The 25,000-nt window shown below is 35.5% G+C and overlaps 5 protein-coding genes across 5 annotated transcripts in view; 4 read left to right on the top strand and 1 right to left on the bottom strand.

Annotated features, from left to right (window-relative positions):
* LOC125670497 (ubiquitin-conjugating enzyme E2 U-like) overlaps window positions 1–2,642 on the top strand; it is an 11,083-nt gene extending 8,441 nt beyond the window's left edge. The window contains exon 10 of the mRNA XM_048905704.2: window positions 2,242–2,642. Within this exon, the coding sequence (XP_048761661.2) occupies window positions 2,242–2,357 (116 nt within the window). The 3' untranslated portion in view covers window positions 2,358–2,642. The remainder of the gene's footprint in view (window positions 1–2,241) is intronic.
* The window catches only part of LOC125670500 (uncharacterized), an 89,348-nt gene that overhangs the window by 17,299 nt on the left and 47,049 nt on the right, over window positions 1–25,000 (top strand). The window lies entirely within an intron of this gene.
* LOC125670492 (uncharacterized) lies at window positions 11,784–13,996 on the top strand. The gene is made up of 2 exons (XM_048905698.2): window positions 11,784–11,881; window positions 12,147–13,996. Exon 2 carries the CDS (start codon window positions 12,147–12,149, stop codon window positions 13,905–13,907), a length of 1,761 nt encoding a protein of 586 aa, XP_048761655.1. The 5' UTR covers window positions 11,784–11,881; the 3' UTR covers window positions 13,908–13,996.
* On the top strand, window positions 18,014–20,119 carry LOC125668975 (zinc finger CCCH domain-containing protein 13-like). The gene has a single exon (XM_056161361.1). The coding sequence runs from the start codon at window positions 18,014–18,016 to the stop codon at window positions 20,117–20,119; it is 2,106 nt and encodes a 701-aa protein (XP_056017336.1).
* LOC125670499 (adrenodoxin-like protein 1, mitochondrial) overlaps window positions 23,229–25,000 on the bottom strand; it is a 12,656-nt gene continuing 10,884 nt past the window's right edge. Inside the window, exons 5-6 of the mRNA XM_048905706.2 lie at window positions 24,897–24,949; window positions 23,229–24,766 (exon numbers count right to left, since the gene is read on the bottom strand). Coding sequence (XP_048761663.2) covers window positions 24,663–24,766; window positions 24,897–24,949 — 157 coding nt within the window. The 3' untranslated portion in view covers window positions 23,229–24,662. The remainder of the gene's footprint in view (window positions 24,767–24,896; window positions 24,950–25,000) is intronic.

The raw sequence follows: 25,000 nt of genomic DNA, 5'->3' as shown, positions 1-25,000 counted from the left end.
GTTGCATTGTTGAAAGTATGAACTTTGCGAAAATAACACTTATCTAAAGTTAAAAATTATCGTTTTAACGTAAAAATTAATTCTTTTTGATGGCCTATACACAAACTATCGAGTCTCCTCCTTTCAGTCTTCAGACGCATGCGCATAGACAGTAAACAGTGCAGCATGTCGTCCAGAGAGAGAAAGTGTAGTTGATAGATCTAGAATTTTGAAAGATTCTGTGAGAAAAGAGGTAAAAATAGCACGAGATAAAACTCATACGTGAAGTAAAATTTACCTTGGGATCAGTATGACCGTTGGAAAACAAAGAGCTCGGAGAAACACATGTAACTCAGTGGCGGATCTAGGATTTCCGAAGAGGAGTGTGAAAGTCAAAGATTAGCCAAAGTAATCGGCCATTCTGGTGCAAAATTTGGATTTTCTTTCACAATCTGTGGGGTAAAAAGGGAGGGGGATCCTGGCCCCCTAAATCTGCCATTGAGACTAGCTGCGAAGACACCACGTTTAAAAGTAAGTGCTATTTTTATCTGAACACGACACGTGTTAGTTGTAAAAACAACGGTCAATGGGAACATGGAAGGTTTCTGTTGAAATAATGATTTGTAATTACTTATTATAAGGAGCAGGGAATAATCATATACTTGAAAGGTGAGTGTGGACCCCCTTGAAGGGGAATTTAAATAATTTCCTACAGAACACCTTTGCTGTCATTCAAAACCATGTGATGTAAATAAGCATTCAAAAGTCCGAGTCAGCATGAAGAAACCTTTGAATTCCGAACGATCTTCAAAGCGCAGTTGAGAGTAAATTGATGCATCCCAATTGTTCAAAATTGTCAGTATCGATATGAAATTTATCATTTTATCAATACATGGTTTACAAAACACTTTATTAAAATGTGGAAAATGAGCTGTAGTGTCTCTTTAAAAATCTTCTTCTCAAGAACCACTGAGCCATAAAAGCTGATTTTTATACGAAAACTTTCAGACATAGTGTAGATTCAAGTTTGTTCAAATCATGGCCCCCGGGGGTAGGATGGGGCCACAAGGGGGATCAAAGTTTTACATACAAATATATAGTTAAAATCTTCTTCTCAATAACCACTGAGTCAGAAAAGTTGATATTTACAAGAAACTTTCTGACATAATGCAGATTCAAGTTTGTTCAAATCATGGCCCCTGGGGGGTAGGATGGGGCCAAAAGTGGGGGGGGGGGTTTCAAAGTTTTACATATAAATATAGGAAAAATCTTTAAAAAATCAAGAACCATTGGGCCAAAGAAGTTGACATTTACATGAAAGCTTTCTGACATAGTGTAGATTGAAGTTTGCAAAAATCGTGGCCTCCAGAGGTAGTTGGGGCCATAAGAGGGGCTCAGGTTTTACATGCAAATATATATGGAAAGTCTTCAGATATGGGCCAAGGTGACTCAGGTGAGCGATGTGGCCCATGGGCCTCTTGTTTATAAAACCCTTTATATTTATGATGTATTCATTTTGTACTGTAAGTGGTGATATTTTTATCTTCATTTATTTTCCTCTGCTTGTGGAGGATTTGAACTTGTGAGGTAAACTATATACCCTTAAAACAATAAGAATATTATTTTCAAATTTACAGTACAGTAAAAAACATGATTACAGCAAACACTTATAATGAATTTACACTTACAGCAAAGTCATTTTCATCCCTCGTATTATGAACTTATAGATATAACAAATTACAGTTAAAAAAAAAATCAAAATTATTCATTCCCAGCACTTCACTTGAAGCTGTTTTTTTTTTGTATTCTCAACATTTTAGATAAATATGATACATTTAATTAAGTTGATCATGTAAAATCTTCACATTGCGTGTGACACAGTGTAATAATCAACTGGGAACTACAAATTTGATGTGCCACCCCCTGCTTGATGAAAGCACAGTCTGGGTCATAACATATATCCCATTGCCCAGTAAAAAGGGAGGCACATGTTATGAACAGAATTGACACAACACAATATGATGCTGTGTTCATATTTTTAAGCCAAATCATAGCTTTGTTCTTGATTTAACATGTAATATAGTCTTGTGAATCTTGAGAAGATTTTCCCTGTATATTCTTATGTAAAACTTTCAACAGGATAATGTCTGTCTGCTGGGATGATGATTTGAATCTACATTAAGTAAAGATGCTTTGGCACAGGTGAGCTAAAACAGCTGAATCCATGAAGAATTCTGTATCAGTTTTTCTGTATTTCCACAGCCCCATCAGTACCACAGCCCACCAAGGAGCGAAAAGAAGAACCCTGGGAAGATGAGGTGGATAATCTTGTGGAATGGTCATCAAAACTAGACGCTGATGACATTGATGATGTGTGATGACAATTCAAACTTTCTGGAAAAGAATGATAATGAAAGTTATTGATGTAATGACAAGATATTTTATGATGACTTCACTAGGTGAAGCAAACATTCCAGCTGTATTTTCATGAAAGCACATCTTTTCAACAAAGTTTCTGAAATATCTTTATTGTTTGAAATATGTCCAACTGACTGGAATTACAGATATGTTGGTCATTCTGTCCGACACAACTCTTTATTTCATAGGACGATTCTGACCCAAGTACAGTGTATACTGTAAAAAATAAAGTTTATTATTCATAATTTTTTGTATTACTTTTTAATCACAAAGGTACATATATGTAGTTTGCAGCAAGGAAAAAATGTTTTTTATGAAATGTTTCTACATTTACAGCAAAATTGAGGTTAATCAATGGAAGCTGAGTAATTCTTTAATTTTTGTAACCATTCATAAAAAAACCCATTCTAAACATATTTCAATTTATTAGGATATTGTGTCATATATGATATTTTTTCCTTAAACACACAGGGAGGGGGGGGGGTGTCAAGGGAGAAAACTGTCCTTTACATATTCTTTATACAAAGCATATGTTTTAGACAACAGTATAAAATGTGGTTTTAAAATCTCAAATGACCCCAATCTCATGGCTAAGTAATATATGCAAAAATTCCGTTATTAAGTTGTTGATGGAAAAGAAAGCAAATATTCACTATTTGAAAGAGGTCATGGCCTTTGACCAACCCATGGCAGTGGCGGATTTAAGGGGGGCGGAGTCGTGTCCCCCCCCCCCCCTAAAATTTTCAAATTTAAGGTAAATCGAGGTCTCTTGCTTAGAAAAATGTAAACGATAAAAGAACCAAGAATTTCTTCCACTCTCAGAGAAATAAATGACAAAATCTTTTGATTTATTGAATTACTTTTTGGGGGAGAACTTAAATTTTTATCAAAAACCCTTAAAATATGCATCATCTTATTAATTTCACCTTATCAAAAATGACAGAAAATATAGTAAAAATGACTACATAGGAGACATATTTCAAGCCCTATAAAATCTTTAACTCCTGGGGATTCGCCCCCTGGCCCCCCACCAGGGTTTTGCCCTGGACCCACTGGGGGTCTCAAGGCGGCCCCCAGACCCCCTGCCTCATAAGGTTGCGCCCCCCCCCCCCCCCCAACCGCAATTTTTGGATCCGCTCCTGCATGGTACAAATATAAACTTTCTCAAGCGATCACTTAAAAATCAAATATCTAATTACATGTAATAGTAATCTTCAAGATACTGCGGAATTTTATCCATGGTGGAAATATGAAGTCTCAATCTCTTGCGATTCAAAACAGCCAATGCTAAATCTGTAGAAAGATAGGCAGACCAAAATAAATACAAGTACTCCCGACTTTTCATCTCGTGGAGATGCAATGAAATTTGTTGAAAAGCGCGATCGAATAGTGTATCTTGAATAACGTTCCGACCATAGGCGCCTGGGTCAAGGATATTGCACTATAACCTATATGTAAACAATGGAGGAAATTCGAACCACGAATAAATATTTCTCTCTGATCTATGGTGTCTCTTTATACATTTTTTCATGTTCCAGGAAGCTTAAATACACGTGTCATTATCACAGAACATTAATTTATCCACGTTTTAAAAACTGTATTATCCCACTGATTCATAATTCCTCCTTTGTTTACAGGTTATAGTGCAATATCCTTGACCCAGGCGCCTATGGTTCCGACATCAATTGTCTCAGATACGAGAGTCTTACATGAATCTTGTATAAGAATTATCTAGTTTTTGCTAGAAAAGTAAAGTTGTTTTTTTTCAACATAACGACCATGTATCTCATTATGAAGAGTTATCTCATTATCATGAGATACATGTAGTATATTTTTATAACGTCTTTTAATTGGTGTATAATTTCGTGATGACCGATCTATCTCATTAGTATCTCGATATAATGTAATAATTAACGAGAGGGGGTTCTCATTATATAATGGAATAGTATCTAACGGAAAAAGTACTAGTATTTTGCTTTCTTTTTATACACCCCCCGAACGAAGTTCTGGGGGGTATATAGGAATCACTCTGTCTGTCTGTCCGTTCGTCTGTCTGTCTGTGCAGATGCGTGTCCGGGCCATAACTTCTTTGTTCTTTGAATTAGGCATACCATATTTGGCACACAGGTAGATCACCATGAGACGATGTGTCGAGTACCTTCATGACCTCTATATGACCTTGACCCTTGACCTCAAGGTCAAAATTAAGGTGGTTTTTTTTTTTTACAATGGATTCGTGTCCGGGCCATAACTTCTTTGTTCTTTGACACAGGCATACCATATTCGACACACGAGTGTATCACCATGAGACGATGTGTCATGTACCTTCATGACCTCCATATGACCTTGACCTCAAGGTCAAAATTAAAGGGTTTTTTTTTTTTTACAATGGATTCGTGTCCGGGCCATAACTTCTTTGTTCTTTGACACAGGCATACCATATTCGACGCACGAGTGTATCACCATGAGACGATGTGTCATGTACCTTCATGACCTCCATATGACCTTGACCTCAAGGTCAAAATTAAAGGTTTTACAATGGATTCGTGTCAGTGCCATGACTTCTTTGTTCTTTGACCTAGGCATATCATATTTGACAAATGAGTGTATCACCATGAGACGATGTGTCGAGTACCTTCATGACCTGTATATGACCTTGAACTTTGACCTCAAGGTCAAAATTGATTATAGGGTTTTGACATAGTCATACCATAAGACACGGGTGTATCACCATGAGACGATGTGTCATGTACATTCATGACCTCTTTATGACCTTGAGCTTTGATCTCAAGGTCAAAATTATAGGTTTATGCCATGGATTTGTGTTCGGACTATATCTTCCATTTTCTTCTACAAAGGCATACCATATTTTGACACTCAGGAAAGAGGTAATTTATACCTATTAACAACACCCTTTGGGAGATTGGGGTAAGCGGGGGTAATTCTTAGTGAGCATTGCTCACAGTACATCTTGTTTAAATCTATTATAACGTTACTTTAGTGGTATTGAAGTCAACAAGTAGATCCAAAATACATAAGGATATAGGACTCACGACGGGTGTGACCAGTCGACAGGGGATGCTTACTCCTCCTAGGCACCTGGGCACCTATTCACAAAATATCTTACGACTAAGATCAAAATTTACAAACACTGTAATTTCCTTATTTTTCATTTCTTGTAGACTTTCTTAATTAATATGTAAAGTACATCCATGGTTTATAAAAGTTGAATACATACTTATGACCTTGTGATCGGTATTTGATTATCAAACAGAATTCTTTTTTCCATCTTAGTCGTAAGATATTTTGTGAATAAGGGCCCAGGTCCCACCTCTGGTGTGTCCAGGGACCGTGTTTGCCCAACTATCTATTTCCTTATTGCTTGTAGGAGTTATGAGATTGATCGATGTTCGTTATTTTCACCTTTCATAAGGAATGATGAATCACCTTCATATTGATGTACACTTATTCTCCATTAAACCATCGAATTCGCAATTTTCAATCATCATTTTGCGTGTTTAAGTTGGCGCGGTGGTCTTTATATTCAAAAATTCATTCAATTTCAAAATATTTTTACCTATATTTTTGTAAAACGCTAGCGACAGCACTCAGACGCAAATGGACGCTTTCATGGAGAATAAGTGTGTATTCTTATAGCATACTCCGATATCTTACTCCAGGAGAATGTTATTGAATTATGGAGTATGTGTTTGTCGTGCCCGGCTACCTTCAGTTGAAATAAAAATATAATCATAAGTCATTTCATCACGTTGAACTCAAGGTAAAAGAACATATTGTCCTTTTTTTCACAGAGTAGAATAAAATAAAACAAAACTCTGCAATACACAAATATGATAATATAGTACAGTATTTGATCTAGATATGGTTTTGTATCTTGAGTTTGTATTCTGATGTAAAAGAGTCTAAAATAACTCCTAATAAAATAGCTCACATAGGCAAATCAAAGAATCTGCTGAAAGAAATTAATGACTTCTTTGTAAATCTAATAAATTCAAATCTCACCTACACCATAGAGAAGAACTATTGCGTGCTTAAAAAACACATAAAAAAACCCATTAATATACAGATACAAACAACACGAAGGAGACATGCTCGATTACTTGAGAAAATATAACCCAAAACAATTTCAAAGTTTATTTGCGAAAGGGAACAGTAAATTTTATGTACATTCTAAAGAACTTGTTGAGAACGATAATGTCGCTTCCACTGACATTAATATGACATAACGAACACAGATGCCATTTTCGATGAGTTAGACAAGGAAATCACGAACGATAAAATTAGGAAGGCTATACATGAAAGGTGAAGGTAATGAACAGTGATCAATACTCATAACTCCTATAAAAAATACAAAATTAAGAATTGGGCAAACACGGCCCCTGGACATACCAGATGTGGGATCAGATGCCTAGGAGGAGTAAGCATTCCGCCGTGAGCCCTATCTCCTGATCAGGTAAAGGAAATTTTCCGTAGTCAAAACCAATGTGCCAAGAACGGCCTAACAATCGGTAAGAAACACGTCCGACAGCATTTGACCCAATGATAGGTTGTATTGGCAAACTAGATTGAATTGAAATATAATAAAGAGTTGTAGTGAAGATTGTATTTTGAATGAGTTGTTTATCAAATGCGAGGATAAACCGATGCCACTGTTACTCAAATTATTTAACAAAATTTTGATCTTAAGACATATACCCAGAACTCTGGACAAGGAACTGTATTGTGCCTTTACAAAAAAAGGAGACATTAATGACTTAAATAGCTACAGGGGTATTTCTAATTTCAGTTGCTTTGGAAACTCTTCACTAGTGTTTTGAATAACAGAATTTTGGAGTGGGATAACGACACAATAAATTGACGCACCTGCAATATTTGCTTTACAATCATTAATAAACAAAACTCTGAAAAACAAAAACAAACAAAAAAAACCCGTTCATATTGTTGTTTTATAGATGTTTAAAAGGCGTTTGATTCTATCAATAGGTACATGTATAAGTTGTGGTTCAAATTGTTTAATGTTGGTATTCGATGGAAACTACTTCAAGTTATCCAGTCTTTGTACAGCACTGTGAAATCATGTGTAAAATTCAATGGAGGTTTTTATCGAACATTTTAACAATGAAATGGGTCTTATGCAGGGCGAAGTGTTATCGCCATTACTCTCTGCTCATTATGTTAATGACTTTTAGATAAATTTCATTAGTAACAATCATCCATCTATTGAATTACAATTGATTTTTTTTTTTTTAACTAATGTATGCTGACGACATGATAATTATATCAGAGACTCCGTCAAGGTTACAAAGTGTGTTAAAGGTTGTTATTTTTAGAAATAGTGGGGACAATTTGGAAACTGAGAAATGGATGTGTAATAATCGATGTCTTGAAGTTGTAAATACATTTTTAAAAGTATTTAGGAATACAATGGCAATTTGTTTTCAAATACAAAAACATGTTTCTGAAAAAGGACGTAAAGCACTTTTTGCAATATCCAATACCTCGAGAAACATTATTTTAATGTTGGAACACAATGTTTAATATTTGATACTTATGTTACAGTATTCTTTTTCATAACGCACCGGACATTGAAAAGGTGCATCTTTCTTTTTGTAAAAAAAAGGGGGGATAAACAAAAGAACTAACAATAGTATGGTGTACAGTGAACTTGGTAGATTTTCACTTTACATTAGAATAAAACTGAGAATTTTTAAATTCTGGTTAAAAATTAAAACCACAAATAACCGTATTTTGAAATAATGTTAAGAAAATATGATTGCAAACAATGACAGGTGGATTGTTGATGTAAAACATGACCTGCCAAGCATTGGTTTAGATTATTTGTTTGAAAAGTGTGTGAAAGAGCTTAAATATTATAAAATAATAGAATTCAGAATATTGGATATTTACAAACAAAACCTAATGTCGCCTCTCTCAAGTTCACCAAAGAGTATTCTTTATCAACATTTAAGAAGGTACTTTACATCGCCATAATGGCTAAATATGAAAAAGAAAAACTTGATACATTGTCAGAATGGATCAAAAGTATAAGAAGAATTTTACAATCCCGCATTAGACGCATGAAAACAAAAGTACGTACCATCTATCCTTCTGTGTTTAGTAAACCAGAAGTGATAAAGGAATTAGATAGGTTACATGAGGAATATGTTTTGGTTCCAGCTGACAAAGCTTGTAACAACATTGTCTTTGTAAGGCTCATTATTACAACTCTATTCTAAACGAACTTGACATTACTTCCACTTTTGGTAATCGTACCTAATACTACAACTGTCCTTTCAAAAGACGAAATTCTTCAAATTCATGCTTCATTTTTAGACACATTTAACACCCCAGTCAATGGGTCGGATGAATATGCATTACCGTACCTATACCGGATTCCTAAACTTCATAAAAAAATCTTACAAAGATACATTGCTGGATCCAGTAAATGTTCTACCAAGCCCTTATCTTTGCTCCTCACGAAAATCTTAACAGCTGTGAAGAAGAAACTTCAGACGTACTGTGCGACTACATATGCCAGAACTGGTGTAAATCAAATGTGGATTCTAAAAAATTCTAAAGAACTTTTAAAACTTGAAATCACAAAACTTTTCTCAAATCAACCATCAAAATGTACGACTTTTCAACTCTTTACACGATCATTCCTCATGATAAATTAAAGACTAGACTTTTTGACATCATAGACAGTTGCTTCCAGTTGTGTCCAAACGGTGGCTAACAGGCGTAATCTAATATAATCTGAGGTCACTAACACATCTGCGTTGCACAAGACCTAATCAGCAGAATGACCCTGCAACAAAAGGCTAAATGATTCATTGTCGGACACATCTCTCCCCCTCTATGGGGGGAGTGGGCGAAAAAAATTATATAGACAACAATGCCACCACCATCAACAACAAATACAACTCTTTCAATAGTAACAACACCACTACCAACCAAAACAACAAATACTGGGATCATAATAAATCTTTTAAAAAACTTAATACAACAGAACAAGTAAAAGACGAAGTAGAAGATTAAAATGTCTTGCTTATAGGGCCCAGAGAACCTTTGCGGTCATAGCTGGACCACATGAGAAGGAAGAGGTGGAGAGGAGAAGGAGTTAACAAACAGGGCCAGTCTGTATGTAAATGATGTTTACAAATAGATGCAGCAGGGGGGACGACAATTTGGGGTGTGAGGTTATGCCCAAATCGTCGCCGGCGACGATTTAGGACAGGCGACAATTTGGGGTGTTACACTCATGATGTTTACATCTCTCAACTGATTCGATTGACAAGGGCTTGTTCTGCGTATGTTCAGTTTTTAAAACTAAACAGGCTACTGACTGACAAGTTGATGGTACAGGGGTTCCAACAGTCTTGTTTAAAGTCAGCATTTCGCAAATTCTATTGTCGTTATAACGGTCTAGTTTGCCAATACAATCTATCATTGGGTCAAATGCTGTCTGACGTGTTTCATGCCGATTGTTAGGCCGTTCTTGGCACACTGATTTTGACTATGGATAACACCGTTTACCTGATCAATATATATAGGGCTCACGGCGGTAGTGACCGGTCGACAGGGGATGCTTACTCCTTCTCGGGACCTGATTCCACCTCTAGTATATCCAGGGGTCCGTGTTGCCCAACTCTTTATTTTGTATTGCTTTAATATAGGAGTTATGAGATTGATCACTGTTCGTTATCTTCGCCTTTCTTTTAAAACATGGATGAAAATATAAATATCAGCAATATTTGCCTATTCATTTCAAATATCATTGCCTAAGTTAGCACATCGACTTCTGAACTGTAGATCGCAGGTTCGAGTCCAGCAGGGGTTTTAATTTTTTGTTCAGATTGCTTTCTACTAAAACTGCATTTTTGACTAAATAAAGCAAATCTGAAACTTTTCAATTTCAAAATATTGTTGTATATATTCCCCACTTTTCATTCATAACAAATTCCTTTGGTGTAGCATACATCCTTAATAGATAACTTTCGTTTACTATCATATCTCAAAAGACCAATCAACTTAAACGGGAAAAATATCATTAAATTCAGGACGTCTTCACGTTCTTTGAATATTGAAAAAGACAGACATAACAATTTTTTCAGGACTGCGAGGGTTTGCATATTATTTGACTATAATGATAGAGAAGAGGAGTTTCATTTTATCCTAAAATGTCCATTTACATCAATTTGAGAAAGAAATATATTAGGGTTTTCCATTACACAAAACCAAGGTTTTTTTATTTGTTAAGCTTCTTACTGTAGACAATACTAAACTTGGAGAATTCTTAGTACAAGCTGTGAAAATACGAAGTTTTGCGTTGTAAGTCAATATTGTAATTATAGTAAAGTATGTGCATCTCACAATATGATTATATCATATCATATTTATAATTTCTCCTCCTCCTAACTTCTCCTGTCCACTCACCCGTTGTTACCTTATACAATTAGATATATCGTGTATGTATATGTGCACGTACTAGATGTACTCCGATGAATTGTATAACTCAAGGACAATGAAGACTTAGCGTGAAACTCTGTACTGGTATGAGAATTGGACAGTATGTTACACCAAGATACAGCTATGGCACGCCAAATTCATAAAAATCAGCAAAACATAGTTTCACAGTTGATAAACTAGGTTTATCGACTGTAAACTATAGTTTACGGACCGTAAACTATAGTTAACGACGTTAATCTCTATTTCACATCTGTAAACCATAGTTAACAGATAATCTATGTTTCACAAGCGTAAACTATAATTATCAATGAAAACAATCATTAGCGATTGCAAAACATAGTTTATCTGATAAATACGGTTTCACGATTGTAAACTATGGTTTACAAGTCTAAACTATTATTAACGAATGTAAATGATAGTTTACGGTTTGTAAGATATAGTTTATAGTCATTTAATGCGCCGAATTCACAAAAAAGTGATAAACACAGTTTTGTAAGATATAGTTTATAGTCATTTAATGCGCCGAATTCACAAAAAAGTGATAAACACAGTTTTGTAAGATATAGTTTATGAGTAAAAATGGCAGTTAGCTATAGTTTACGATCAAAAACTATAATTAACGAATGTTAAACATAGTTTATCTGATAAATATAGTATCACAATTTGTGAAACTAGGATTAACAATTGTGAGCTATAGTTAACGAATGTAAATTATAGTTTACAAATGTGAATCTGTATTTATCAGCAAAATCTATTGTTAACGTTTATCTAAAGACAGATAAACTTGGATTAGCATTTGTAAACCTAATTTATCGACTTTGAAACTATATTTAGCTCATTTTTGTGAATTTGGCGTGCCATGTACAGCAAATGCGGAACAAATACTTTCTATTAAATAGGAACAAGGAAGTTGTCCGCAATTAGATATTTTTAATCTTCCTTTCATGTTGAACAAGCCGCATGATTAGTGTGATCGATCATTCGATATCCACAGGTATGTATTACTGTCTTACTGTATAATAGTTTTCTTACAAGACGTCTTCTTTTATCCATAATACCAAAGTAGGAGCAGAAAATCACATTTGTAATTAAAATCCTGACTGGGATATATTTAGTATATGTAGTGGCTCTTGAAGACAGGTTAAATATAGCCCTTTTCTGTTCAAATATCTCGATACTACGCGACCATAATTAGCATATGAGAGTACATCCTGTCTATGTTAATATATTTAGTATCTGTTTTCGTAAATACATTGTAGATGGCAGGTCATTCTTCACCCTTGGCACAAGACCATGTAGTTTGTGAATTCTGCAAAGCAAGTAATGCAGAGTATCTTTGCAAAACGTGCAACGACAGAGTATGCGGTATCTGCGAAAAAGTCCACCACAATATTCATTCTAACACAGAACTAAAAGCAGCGAGACTTGGAAATGTGCAGGGATTTTGCAGGCATCATTCTGGACAAAGGTACGAGGTTTGTTGTTACGACTGTCGCGTACCAGTGTGTACAGCATGTATTATAGATTCCCATAACAAACATAAAATGGTGACTATCTCCGTCTTGTACGAGGAGGACAAGGCTGCCATTTTAGGTGATATATCGGAAATGAAGAACAAAATTTATCCAGAAGTAGATTTGGTTAGGCAAGGTATGATGTCGGTTTTGGAAACCATTCCCAGTAAATGTCTGATGGTCGCACAATACCTAAAAACACGGGCTGAAAAGGCGAAGCAACAGATAGAGCAGATATTTGAGGAGGCTACAAGCCAACTGAGAGAAATGGAGAAGCAGGATGTACAAACCTTTACAAAACATATTGCTCAAATTGATGACATGATGTCAAACTTAAATAAAACAACAAGTCTATATGAAAGTCAACTTCAAATGAGGTATGAATCTGACTTGATTTTATTTAGAAGAGCCAATCCAGAAATGTCTAGTCTCAAGGCTATTCCAGATACACTCAAGTATTCACCGCCCTTCTTCAAAGGAGGAAAATCAGACAAAGCAAAGCTTAGCAAATTCTTTGGGGAACTTCAAGTGTCATCAATAAAACACACTAAAATTAGAAAAATAAGACAGAAATCAAATCGTTCACAGGCCAGAGTTGCTCTGGTCAGTAGTTTGGGAAACATTTTGTCCATCCCATCGTCTAAATCTCCATCCACTGGTCAAGCATTCTCCAATCCCCCAAGCAGGAGTACGTCCTTGACAAAATCAGCGAAGAGTGTGAAGGATTTCAAAAGGAGTTACAGCGTTCTGACAACAGTTAACTGTGTGTCTCCTCAGAAAGCATGGATAAGTGGGCAACATCCAGACATCAAACTGATGGACCTCGATAGCGGAGAGTGTCAAGGCATTCCCACGGAGTGCACGACGAGCGGTCCGTCAGGAATGACCGTCGATAAAAATGGGGACATTATCTACTCAGATTTTGAAGAGAAATCTGTTGCGAAATTAGTTACAGGAAGCAAAGATATGGTCACACTTTTTCATACCGATTGGAATCCTAAGGATCTATGCATTGGAAATCAGGACGAAATGTTTGTCTGCCTAGTTGAAAACCACGAAGGAAAAGTTGCGAAATTCAATAAAAATGGTCAGTTATTGGTACAGTTCGTATTAGATGCGGAAGGAAACCGTCTTTTTGAGGAACCAAGTTACATTTGCACCAACCTTATTTCTGACATTTGCATTTCCGACACGCGGAAACATGCGATTATAGTGTTGGATACCACCGGAAGAAGAAAATTCGAGTATAGGAGAAGCGATGCTGACGACCGTCACCCGTTTGATCCTCGTGGTATTGACACTGATTCGGATGGTAACATCATAGTGGTGGACTACGGAAACTATGAAATAATTTTAATCAGTAACAGCGGAGAATTCCTTGCTTGTTTGTTGGACCGAAATGACGGACTTTCCCGGCCCTGTGACGTCAGTCTGGATAATGAGAACAAGCTCTGGGTAGCGGAATGTCGCTCGGGGAAAGTAAAAGTGTTCCAGATCTTCTCTTAATGCACGAATGGAAACATTTTCAATTCGTGAATTATAATAAGCACTACAAAGGGAGTTGGCTTGATTATTAATAAAAGTATTTGAACTTCTTTATTTCAAGTTTGATTACTATATAAACAACAGTTAACTTTAAATATGTCACATATATATGGAGCGCCAAATTAACATAAACTCAACTAATTGAAGATATCTTCAATTATTTGAAGATATCATCAATTCATTAGATGCGCGAAACAATTGAATTAAAGATATCTTCAAATAATTAATGATATCTTCAATTCTGAATTATTGCGCGCATTAATTGAATTGATGATAGCATTAATTCTTCGGCTGAATTGATGCGCGCTTTTTAATTGAATTAACGATCTCTTCAAATGAATTAATGATATCAACAATTGAATTGATGCGCGCTACAATTCAACTGAAGAGAGCAATAATTGATATAATGCGCGCATTAAATCAATTGATGAGAGCAATAATTGAATTGATGAGCGCATTAATTCATTTCATGAGAACAATAATTGATTTAATGCGCACATTAATTCAATCATTGCTCTCTTCAATTAAATTAATGAAATCTTCAATTCATTTGAAGAGAGCAATAATTCTTTTAGAGAGAGCAACTATATAATTAAAGATATCTTCAATTCAACATATTCACAATTGAATTAATGATATCTTTAATTGAATTGTTGCTCTCTTTAAAAGAATTGATGCGCGCATTAATTCCTTATACAAAAGCATTGTAAATGATTTAAAGATATCTTCAATTGAATTAAAGAGATCATCAAATTATTTATACCGAGCTCTAAATTAATTATTGCGAGCAATATTTCTACTAAGTTAATGCTCTCATCAAATGAATTGAAGAGAGCAATAATTGAATTAATGCGCGCATTAAATCAATTATTGCTCTCATTAATTCAATTGATGCGCGCATTAATTCAATTGATGAGAGCGATAATTGAATTGAAGCGTGCATTAATTCATTTGATGAGAGCAATAATTGATTTAATGCGCGCATTAATTCAATTAAAGAGAGCAATAATTGAATTGATGATATCTTCATACACATATGGCACGTCAATCTCTCGCCAGAGGGCGTATTACGCTGCGCTACAACATTAGTGGAGCGTAGCGGGAACGATAACTCTGGGTAGAGATTGATGGCACGTAATTGTATCATGAAATTTATAAAATGCCAGTAACTGCCTTTTTCAATTCAGATACGGAGCAATAATTCCTGATCTGATATTGGACAATCTCGGACTCCCTCGAGATTACTGTCTATGTTCCGTTGGATTGTACCTAGCTAGGTCTGCAAGACAGTGCCTAGCATGAATTAGTTTTACTGTACATGTAGATATTTTAAAGTCATATATATATGTACATGTTTATGCTCCCTCCACAAAGTGGTTGGGGCATATGTATACATCTTATAGTTTTACCCTTGTCGGTCCTTCCGTGACACCCGGATTTCCGGACTTGTTTTCTAAATGCCTTGAGATATTGAATTGATATTTTGTATGCAGGTGTATGAGTTACAGAGCGAGTTCGAGTTTTGTTCCGATCGCTCGCTACGCTCGCGAAGCTCAATGGTTGTTGTTTAAATAGTAGACCTTTACAGATAAAACCGCCGACTCCTGTGCTGTTGCGACCGGTTTTCTGGACTTTTTTCTAAACGCCTTGAGGTATTGAACTGATTTTTGTATGCAGATTGATATTGACGAGTTACAGATCGAGTGTGAGTTATGTTCAGGTTCCTAGAATTTTTTTTTTGGAGTCGTACCCCTTTAATCTAGAAAAATTTATATATTTATTTTATGGCTGTTAAAACACGAAAGTGAATATAACGAACAGTGATCAATCTCATAACTCCTATTACAAGCAGTACAAAATAGAAAGTTGGGCAAACACGGACCCCTGGATATACCAGAGGTGGGATCGGATGCCTTGTAAGAGTAACCATCCTCTGTCGACCGGTCACACCTGCCTTGAGCCATATATCTTGATCAGGTAAACGGAGTTATCCGTAGTAGAAATTGGTTTGCCAAGAACGGCCTAACAATCGGTATGAAACAAGTCAGACAGCATTTGACCCAATGATAGGTTGTATTGGCAAATTAGATCGTTATAACGACCATAGAATTTGCGAACCGCTGACTTTAAACGAGACTTTTGAAACCCCTGCACCATCAACTTGTTTGTCAGTAGCCTGCCTCAATTTAACAAGAGGCCCATGGGCCACATCGCTCACCTGAGTCACCTTGGTCCATATCAGAAGACTTTCCATATATATTTGCATGTAAAACAGTAGTCCCTATTATGGCCCCAACCTACCCCTGGAAGCCATGGTTTTTGCAAACTTGAATCTACACTATGTCAGAAAGCTTTCATGTAAATGTGAACTTCTTTGGCCCAATGGTTCTTAAGAAGAAGATTTTTAAAGATTTTTCCTATATATTTGTATGTAAAACTTTGATCCCCTATTGTGGCCCCATCCGACCCCCAGGGGCCATGATTTGAACAAACTTGAATCTGCACTATGTCAGAAAGCTTTCATGTAAATATCAGCTTTTCTGGCTCAGTGGTTCTTGAGAAGAAGATTTTTAAAGATTTTCCCCATATATTTGTGTGTAAAACTTTGATCCCCTATTGTTGCCCCATCCGACCCAGGGGGCCATGATTTGAACAAACTTAACTCTGCACTATGATAGGAAGCTTTCATGTAAATATCAGCTTTTCTGGCACAGTGGTTCTTGGGAAGAAGATTTTTAAAGATTGTCCCTATATATTTGTATGTAAAACTTTGATCCCCCCTTGTGGTCCCATCCGACCCCCGCGGGCCAGGATTTTAACAAACGTCAATCTACATTATGTCAGAAAGCATTCATGTAAATATCAGCTTTTCTGGCTCAATGGTTCTTGAAAAGATTTTCCCTATATATTTGTATGTAAAACTTTAATCCCCCCTTGTGGCCCCATCCGACCCCCGGGGGTCAGGATTTTAACAAACCTGAATCTGCACTATATCAGGAAGCTTTCATGTAAATATCAGCTTTTCTGGCTCAGTGGTTCTTGAGAAGAAGATTTTTAAAGATTGTCCCTATATATTTGTATGAAAAACTTTGATCCCCCTTGTGGCCCCATCCGACCCCCGGGGGCCAGGATTTTAACAAACTTCAATCTGCATTATGTCAGAAAGCATTCATGTAAATATCAGCTTTTCTGGCTCAGTGCTTCTTGAGAAGATTTTCTTTATATATTTGTATGTAAAACTTTGATCCCCTATTGTTGCCCCATCCGACCCCTGGGGGCCATGATTTTAACAATTTAGAATCTGCACTATATCAGGAAGCTTTCATATAAATCTCAGCTTTTCTGGCTCAGTGGTTCTTGAGAAGAAGATTTTTGCTATATATATGTATGTAAAACTTTGATCCCCTATTGTGGCCCCATCCGACTCCCGGGGGCCAGGATTTTAACAAACTTCAATCTGCATTATGTCAGAAAGCTTTCATGTAAATATCAGCTTTTCTGGCTCAGTGATTCTTGAGAAGAAGATTTTTAAAGATTTTTCATATGTATTTGTATGTAAAACTTTGATCCCCGGGGTCTAGGATTTTAACAAACCTGAATCTGCACTATATCAGGAAGCTTTCATGTAAATCTTCGCTTTTCTGGCTCAGTGGTTCTTGAGAAGAAGATTTTTCCTGTATATTTGTATGTAAAACTTTGATCTAAAAACTGATCATATGCAGAACAAGCTCTTGCGTATCGAATCAGTTGAGAGATAAAAACACCATATGCAGGTGATAATGGAATATTGCTACATAAATATGGGAAGTTGACGATTGAGAAGCTGAAATCATCCCGTTTGTCATACAGTTGAGTTGTCAGTTTGCCTTTAATGTCTACTTTCGATAAAATATCTGAAGTATGAAGCAGAATTGGACGACTATGTGGTGTCTTTTATTTCGAGCTCACAGGGATATATCGAATCGACATATGAATGAAAGTTAATTATTATTGTTAATAGACAAAACGCCGTCGATATATCTAAATGTCGAATTGAGGGCCACAGCAAAATAACAATCCAAAAGAACATGCAATACCGATACAAGGAAACACATTCTGTTAAACCGAGGGAACAAAATACCAATCCAAAAGAACATTCTGTCAAACCAAGAGAACAAAATACCAATCCAAAAGAACATTCTGTCAAACCAAGAGAACAAAATACCAATCCAAAAGAACATTCTGTCAAACCAAGAGAACAAAATACCAATCCAAAAGAACATTCTGTCAAACCAAGAGAACAAAATACCAATCCAAAAGAACATTCTGTCAAACCAAGAGAACAAAATACCAATCCAAAAGAACATTCTGTCAAACCAAGAGAACAAAATACCAATCCAAAAGAACATTCTGTCAAACCAAGAGAACAAAATACCAATCCTAAAGAACATTCTGTCAAACCAAGAGAACAAAATACCAAGCCTAAAGAACATTCTGTCAAACCAAGAGAACAAAATACCAAGCCTAAAGAACATAATGTAAAACCAAGAGAACGAAATACCAAGCCTAAAGAACATTCTGTCAAACCAAGAGAACAAAATACCAAGCCTAAAGAACATTCTGTCAAACCAAGAGAACAAAATACCAAGCCTAAAGAACATAATGTAAAACCAAGAGAACGAAATACCAAGCCTAAAGAACATTCTGTCAAACCAAGAGAACAAAATACCAATCCAAAAGAACATTCTGTCAAACCAAGAGAACAAAATACCAATCCAAAAGAACATTCTGTCAAACCAAGAGAACAAAATACCAATCCAAAAGAACATTCTGTCAAACCAAGAGAACAAAATACCAATCCTAAAGAACATTCTGTCAAACCAAGAGAACAAAATACCAAGCCTAAAGAACATAATGTCAAACCAAGAGAACGAAATACCAAGCCTAAAGAACATTCTGTCAAACCAAGAGAACAAAATACCAATCCTAAAGAACATTCTGTCAAACCAAGAGAACAAAATACCAAGCCTAAAGAACATAATGTAAAAACAAGAGAACGAAATACCAAGCCTAAAGAACATAATGTAAAACTAAAGGAACGAAATACCAATCCAAAAGAACATTCTGTCAAACCAAGAGAACAAAATACCAAGCCTAAAGAACATAATGTAAAATCAAGAGAACGAAATACCAAGCCTAAAGAACATTCTGTCAAACCAAGAGAACAAAATACCAATCCAAAAGAACATTCTGTCAAACCAAGAGAACAAAATACCAAGCCTAAAGAACATAATGTAAAACCAAGAGAACGAAATACCAATACTAAAGAACATAATGTAAAACCAAGAGAACGAAATACCAAGCCTAAAGAACATAATGTAAAAGTAAAGGAACGAAATACCAAGCCTAAAGAACATTCTGTCAAACCAAGAGAACAAAATACCAATCCAAAAGAACATTCTGTCAAACCAAGAGAACAAAATACCAATCCAAAAGAACATTCTGTCAAACCAAGAGAACAAAATACCAATCCAAAAGAACATTCTGTCAAACCAAGAGAACAAAATACCAATCCAAAAGAACATTCTGTCAAACCAAGAGAACAAAATACCAATCCAAAAGAACATTCTGTCAAACCAAGAGAACAAAATACCAATCCAAAAGAACATTCTGTCAAACCAAGAGAACAAAATACCAATCCTAAAGAACATTCTGTCAAACCAAGAGAACAAAATACCAAGCCTAAAGAACATTCTGTCAAACCAAGAGAACAAAATACCAAGCCTAAAGAACATAATGTAAAACCAAGAGAACGAAATACCAAGCCTAAAGAACATTCTGTCAAACCAAGAGAACAAAATACCAATCCTAAAGAACATTCTGTCAAACCAAGAGAACAAAATACCAAGCCTAAAGAACATAATGTAAAACCAAGAGAACGAAATACCAAGCCTAAAGAACATTCTGTCAAACCAAGAGAACAAAATACCAAGCCTAAAGAACATAATGTAAAACCAAGAGAACGAAATACCAAGCCTAAAGAACATAATGTAAAAGTAAAGGAACGAAATACCAAGCCTAAAGAACATTCTGTCAAACCAAGAGAACAAAATACCAATCCTAAAGAACATTCTGTCAAACCAAGAGAACAAAATACCAAGCCTAAAGAACATAATGTAAAACCAAGAGAATGAAATACCAAGCCTAAAGAACATTCTGTCAAACCAAGAGAACAAAATACCAAGCCTAAAGAACATAATGTAAAACCAAGAGAACGAAATACCAAGCCTAAAGAACATAATGTAAAAGTAAAGGAACGAAATACCAAGCCTAAAGAACATTCTGTCAAACCAAGAGAACAAAATACCAATCCAAAAGAACATTCTGTCAAACCAAGAGAACAAAATACCAAGTCTAAAGAACAAAATGTAAAACCAAGAGAACGAAATACCAAGCCTAAAGAACATAATGTAAAACTAAAGGAACGAAATACCAAGCCTAAAGAACATAATGTAAAACTAAAGGAACGAAATACCAAGCCTAAAGAACATTCTGTCAAACCAAGAGAACAAAATACCAAGCCTAAAGAACATAATGTAAAACCAAGAGAACGAAATACCAAGCCTAAAGAACATAATGTAAAACTAAAGGAACAAAATACCAATCCAAAAGAACATTCTGTCAAACCAAGAGAACAAAATACCAAGCCTAAAGAACATTCTGTCAAACCAAGAGAACAAAATACCGAGCCTAAAGAACATATTGTAAAACTAAAGGAACGAAATACCAATCCAAAGAAATTCTGTCAAACCAAGAGAACAAAATAACAATCCAAGGAAACAGATTGGGAAACTGAGAACATATATTACCAATCCAATGGAAAAACATTGACCTACCTAAGGAACAGATCATGAAATTGGTGGAATAGAAGGGAACAGTTAATATATTGTATAATGTATTGCCAATCCTAGATGGATTACTAATAAGTAAAAGACTTACTAATAGAATTACTAATAAAGGAAGGAAATCAATTATCAATCCAAGGAGATGGATTAATTAATGAAAGGAATGGATACACATAGTCTAATTTGAGATCTCGGATTACTCAGATTTACATCCTTTGATCTGCTCACTTTCATCAGTGTATGATCTAGGGGATCTGTTTCATTTAGATTCTTTTTTTTAAATATTTATGTATGGATGTGTCATTTCTTGGTTTTCATATTAACTAAAGTAACACATATATTGGCCTTTAAAAAAACCCAATCTTTTATTCAATTATCAGCTACGTAAATCATCTACGGTACATTAAATGGAATTTGAATATACACATACAGCAAAATCAAATATACTGTGAATCAATGGGGTTAAAACCAGCACGGAGATAATTTGCAGCTGTTTCTTCATATTAAAAATATTGGATTCATTATTTCCTGATGAGTAATCCTTATATCAATTAATTTGTTGGTACAATGCATCATCTTTTTTTTCAAGTTCATTTATTCGCTCAAACCACATTATATATGGTACATGAGGTGCATTAAATAAACATACATGTACATTTGAGTAAGAATAAGGTCGGAGTATGTACAAATATGCAATCTACATATAGTGAACTAATGTTTACAAAAAATGTTAAGGAGGACAGACTAACTCATTGATTTTTTTTAGATAAACATACAGAGTTTTTAGCTCACCTGAGCTAAAAGCTCAAGTGAGCTATTCTGATCACCCGTATTCCGGCGTCCGTCCGTCTGTAAACTTTTCACATTTTCGACTTCTTCTCAAAAACCACTGGGCCAATTTCAACCAAAGTTGGCACAAAACATCCTTAGGTAAATGGAATTCTAAATTGTTAAAACAAAGGGCCAGGCCACCTTCCAAGGGGAGATAATCAAGAAAAGGTAAAAATAGAGTAGGGTCATTAAAAAATCTTCTTCTCAAGAACCACTGGGCCAGAAAAGATGAAATTTATAGATAAGCTTTATTAGGTAGTGCAGATTCTAAATTGTTAAAATCATGGCCCCCGGGGGTCGGATGGGGCAACAATAGGGGATCAAAGTTTTACATACAACTATATAGGAAAAATCTTCTCAAGAACCACTGAGCCAGAAAAGCTGAGATTTATATGAAAGCTTCCTGATATAGTGCAGATTCTAAATTGTTAAAATCATGGCCCCCGGAGATCGGATGGGGCCACAATAGGGGATCAAAGTTTTACATACAAATATATAGGAAAAATCTTCTCAAGAACCACTGTGCCAGAAAAGCTGAGATTAATATGAAAGCTTCCTGATATAGTGCAGATTCTAAATTAATAAAATCATAGCCCCCAGGGGCCGGATGGGGCCACAATAGGGGATTAAAGTTTTACATACAAATATATAGGAAAAATCTTTAAAAATCTTCTTCTCAAGAACCACTGAGCCAGAAAAACTGAGATTTATATGAAAGCTTTCTGATATAGTGCAGATGCAGGTTTGTTAAAATCATGGCCCCCTGGGGTAGGATGGGGCCACAAGGGGGGATCAAAGTTTTACATACAAATATATAGGGAAAATCCTTAAAAATCTTCTCAAGAACCATTGGGCCAAAGAAGTTCACATTTATATGAAAGCTTTCTGACATAGTGTAGATTCAAGTTTGCAAAAATCGTGGCCTCCAGGAGTAGGTTTGGGGCCATAATAGGGACTACGGTTTTACATGCAAATAGATATGGAAAGTCTTCTGATATGGACCAAGGTGTCTCAGGTGAGCGATGTGGCCCATGGGCCTCTTGTTTAAGTGTTTTAACCTTACTGGTTGACATAATTTCATGAAATTTAATAACATTAGGTCTTGTGTAGTACCTACTGTGTAGGTATTCTTTTCTAACATTTGACAAAGCACTGCATTCTAATATATAATGGAATTCATCTGCAATTTTTGATTCGTTACACAAAACACAAAATCTTTCATTATATAGAATACTAATCCATCTTTTAACATTGGAAAACATGACAGAAGTTTTCAATGTATATGTATTTTGGGACAAAAAAATAGAGTGATGACAATTTTTCCATCTCCGTCAGGTTGCAAGGTCAACAAACCACAGTTCCCTTTGCTGGTTGACTCCAAATTTATTCACACTAAATGTATCTTTCAGGTTTCTCCTTTACTCCAATCTTGTTACAAGCTTTGTATTTCAAAAACATAAGTAAGCAGCAAGTGATTCCCTCCAACCGGATTTGTCAACTCTACAACATTCTGAATATCTCAAGCAAATATCATGATTTTGTAGTTTGAAAATATGAAGACACGTACAACATTTAATATTTATTGTCTTGATGAAATTACAACAATTTTGATTGGCTGAAAAATTCGTTTGATTTCTGCGTCAAAGAAAACCTGATTTTGGCTTCATGTTTTGTATCAATCTAATTAAAATCAGGCTTCTTAGATCCGCGCCGTATACTCTGCGTAAGTAGATCTGACATAACCCGATTAGGGGTCATGTTCAGATGAACTTTATGTCAGCCAATGAGCGCGTCAGCTTTGAAATCGCCGGTGTTCACAATTCTAGGAAAATGGCTGTGATTGGTTTGAAAGAAAACACATCGCAGCTAGATGCGACGTCACAATGCACCGTTTACATCGACTGGCGTTATATTCCTCGTGTTATTTAAGTAAACCATCTTGAAAACTATTCAAATCGTACCCATCCCTATTCATACATAAATCAGAATTCACAATTAATATTAATTTGGGTGTATTTCATATCGTACGTTTTGTTGTTTGTATGAACGGAATAGATTAGGCATTATTGCGAAAGTTTAAAATTTGTTATGCGAGAATATTCAATTTTACAGTGTGGAATAAACTTCATGGGAGAGAAATTAGAGCAATTTGTTTACGAATTGCCAGGAACCGCCTAAATAGCCATCATTGTTTGTATGGCGCAATCTCACTGGCCAATAGTTCTTATGAATATTCCAAGCGAAAGGCCATGCGGACATGACCCCCTATGGGGTTGTGTCAGATCCTATTGTAGCAATTGTGAGTATTCTAGGATCTGATTTTAATTAAATTGGTTGTGTATTGTTAAAAAAATCTTTTTGATGGGAGAGAAACTAATTGTTTTACTACTTAAAAACATAATTTTATTTAAATGATTAGAAATGGATCTTATAATTTTATTTAAATGATTAGAAATGGATCTTATAATTCTTTTCTTGATGGCGGTATCATCAGGAAAAGTGGATGGAAAACTTTTTCATCAATGCCGTCCAATTTTCCCTATGATACCACACATTGATGAAAAAGTTTTCCGTCTAATTTTCCTGATGATACCGCCATCAAGGAAAAGAATTATAAGATTACTTTCTTAATTCAACACATATTAACAGACACTCATGAAAATATGTCATCATTTACATATAGACTGACAGTAAGACAGGCCCTGAAGATTAATGAAACCCCTGGCATCAGCAAACATAATCTAATAATATATAATGCCCATGTACAGATAAGCTGAATGTGGAATTGAATACATGTAAAATAATCAATACTTCTGGAGTAAGTGGTGCACATTTGAAATTCTCACAACTCAATTGCTGCACTAGTCTGAAAGTAATTCAATATCCAATGAATCATGGGTAGCACATTTAAAACAACGCTGTAAATGGATACCAGGCTTGAAGCACACAAGACTACATGTGTCCAATATCACTCCGGTGAATATCATTAAAGTTTCTTGCATCAGTGGGGCTGTGGTACGTGTCCATCCACATAAAAGTTGCGTGTGGCTTTGGGTAGTGTCAGCTCCATACCCTCTAGTTCCTTTGTCAGAATTATCTGGCAACCTGCAATGATTTCCAAGACAAAATTATACTGAGCCTAGAAAGGAAATGACAAAGACATTACCACAAGTCACATGTCTGATTGCAAGAGTTAGAGGAAGTATTTACTGTAACAATAAATAAATCTACAAACCTAATCTTGAGTTCTCTTTTAAGAAATGTGCCAAATCTAGCATATCATCCTCCCTAGAACAGAAACAATTTAAGATATCAAATACACAGACAATAATACTTTTA

Source organism: Ostrea edulis, chromosome 4, assembly GCF_947568905.1.
Source record: "Ostrea edulis chromosome 4, xbOstEdul1.1, whole genome shotgun sequence".
Taxonomy (NCBI): Eukaryota; Metazoa; Mollusca; class Bivalvia; order Ostreida; family Ostreidae; genus Ostrea; species Ostrea edulis.
The sequence above is the reverse complement of the archived record's forward strand: the minus strand, read 5'-3'. Positions and strand labels throughout refer to the sequence as shown.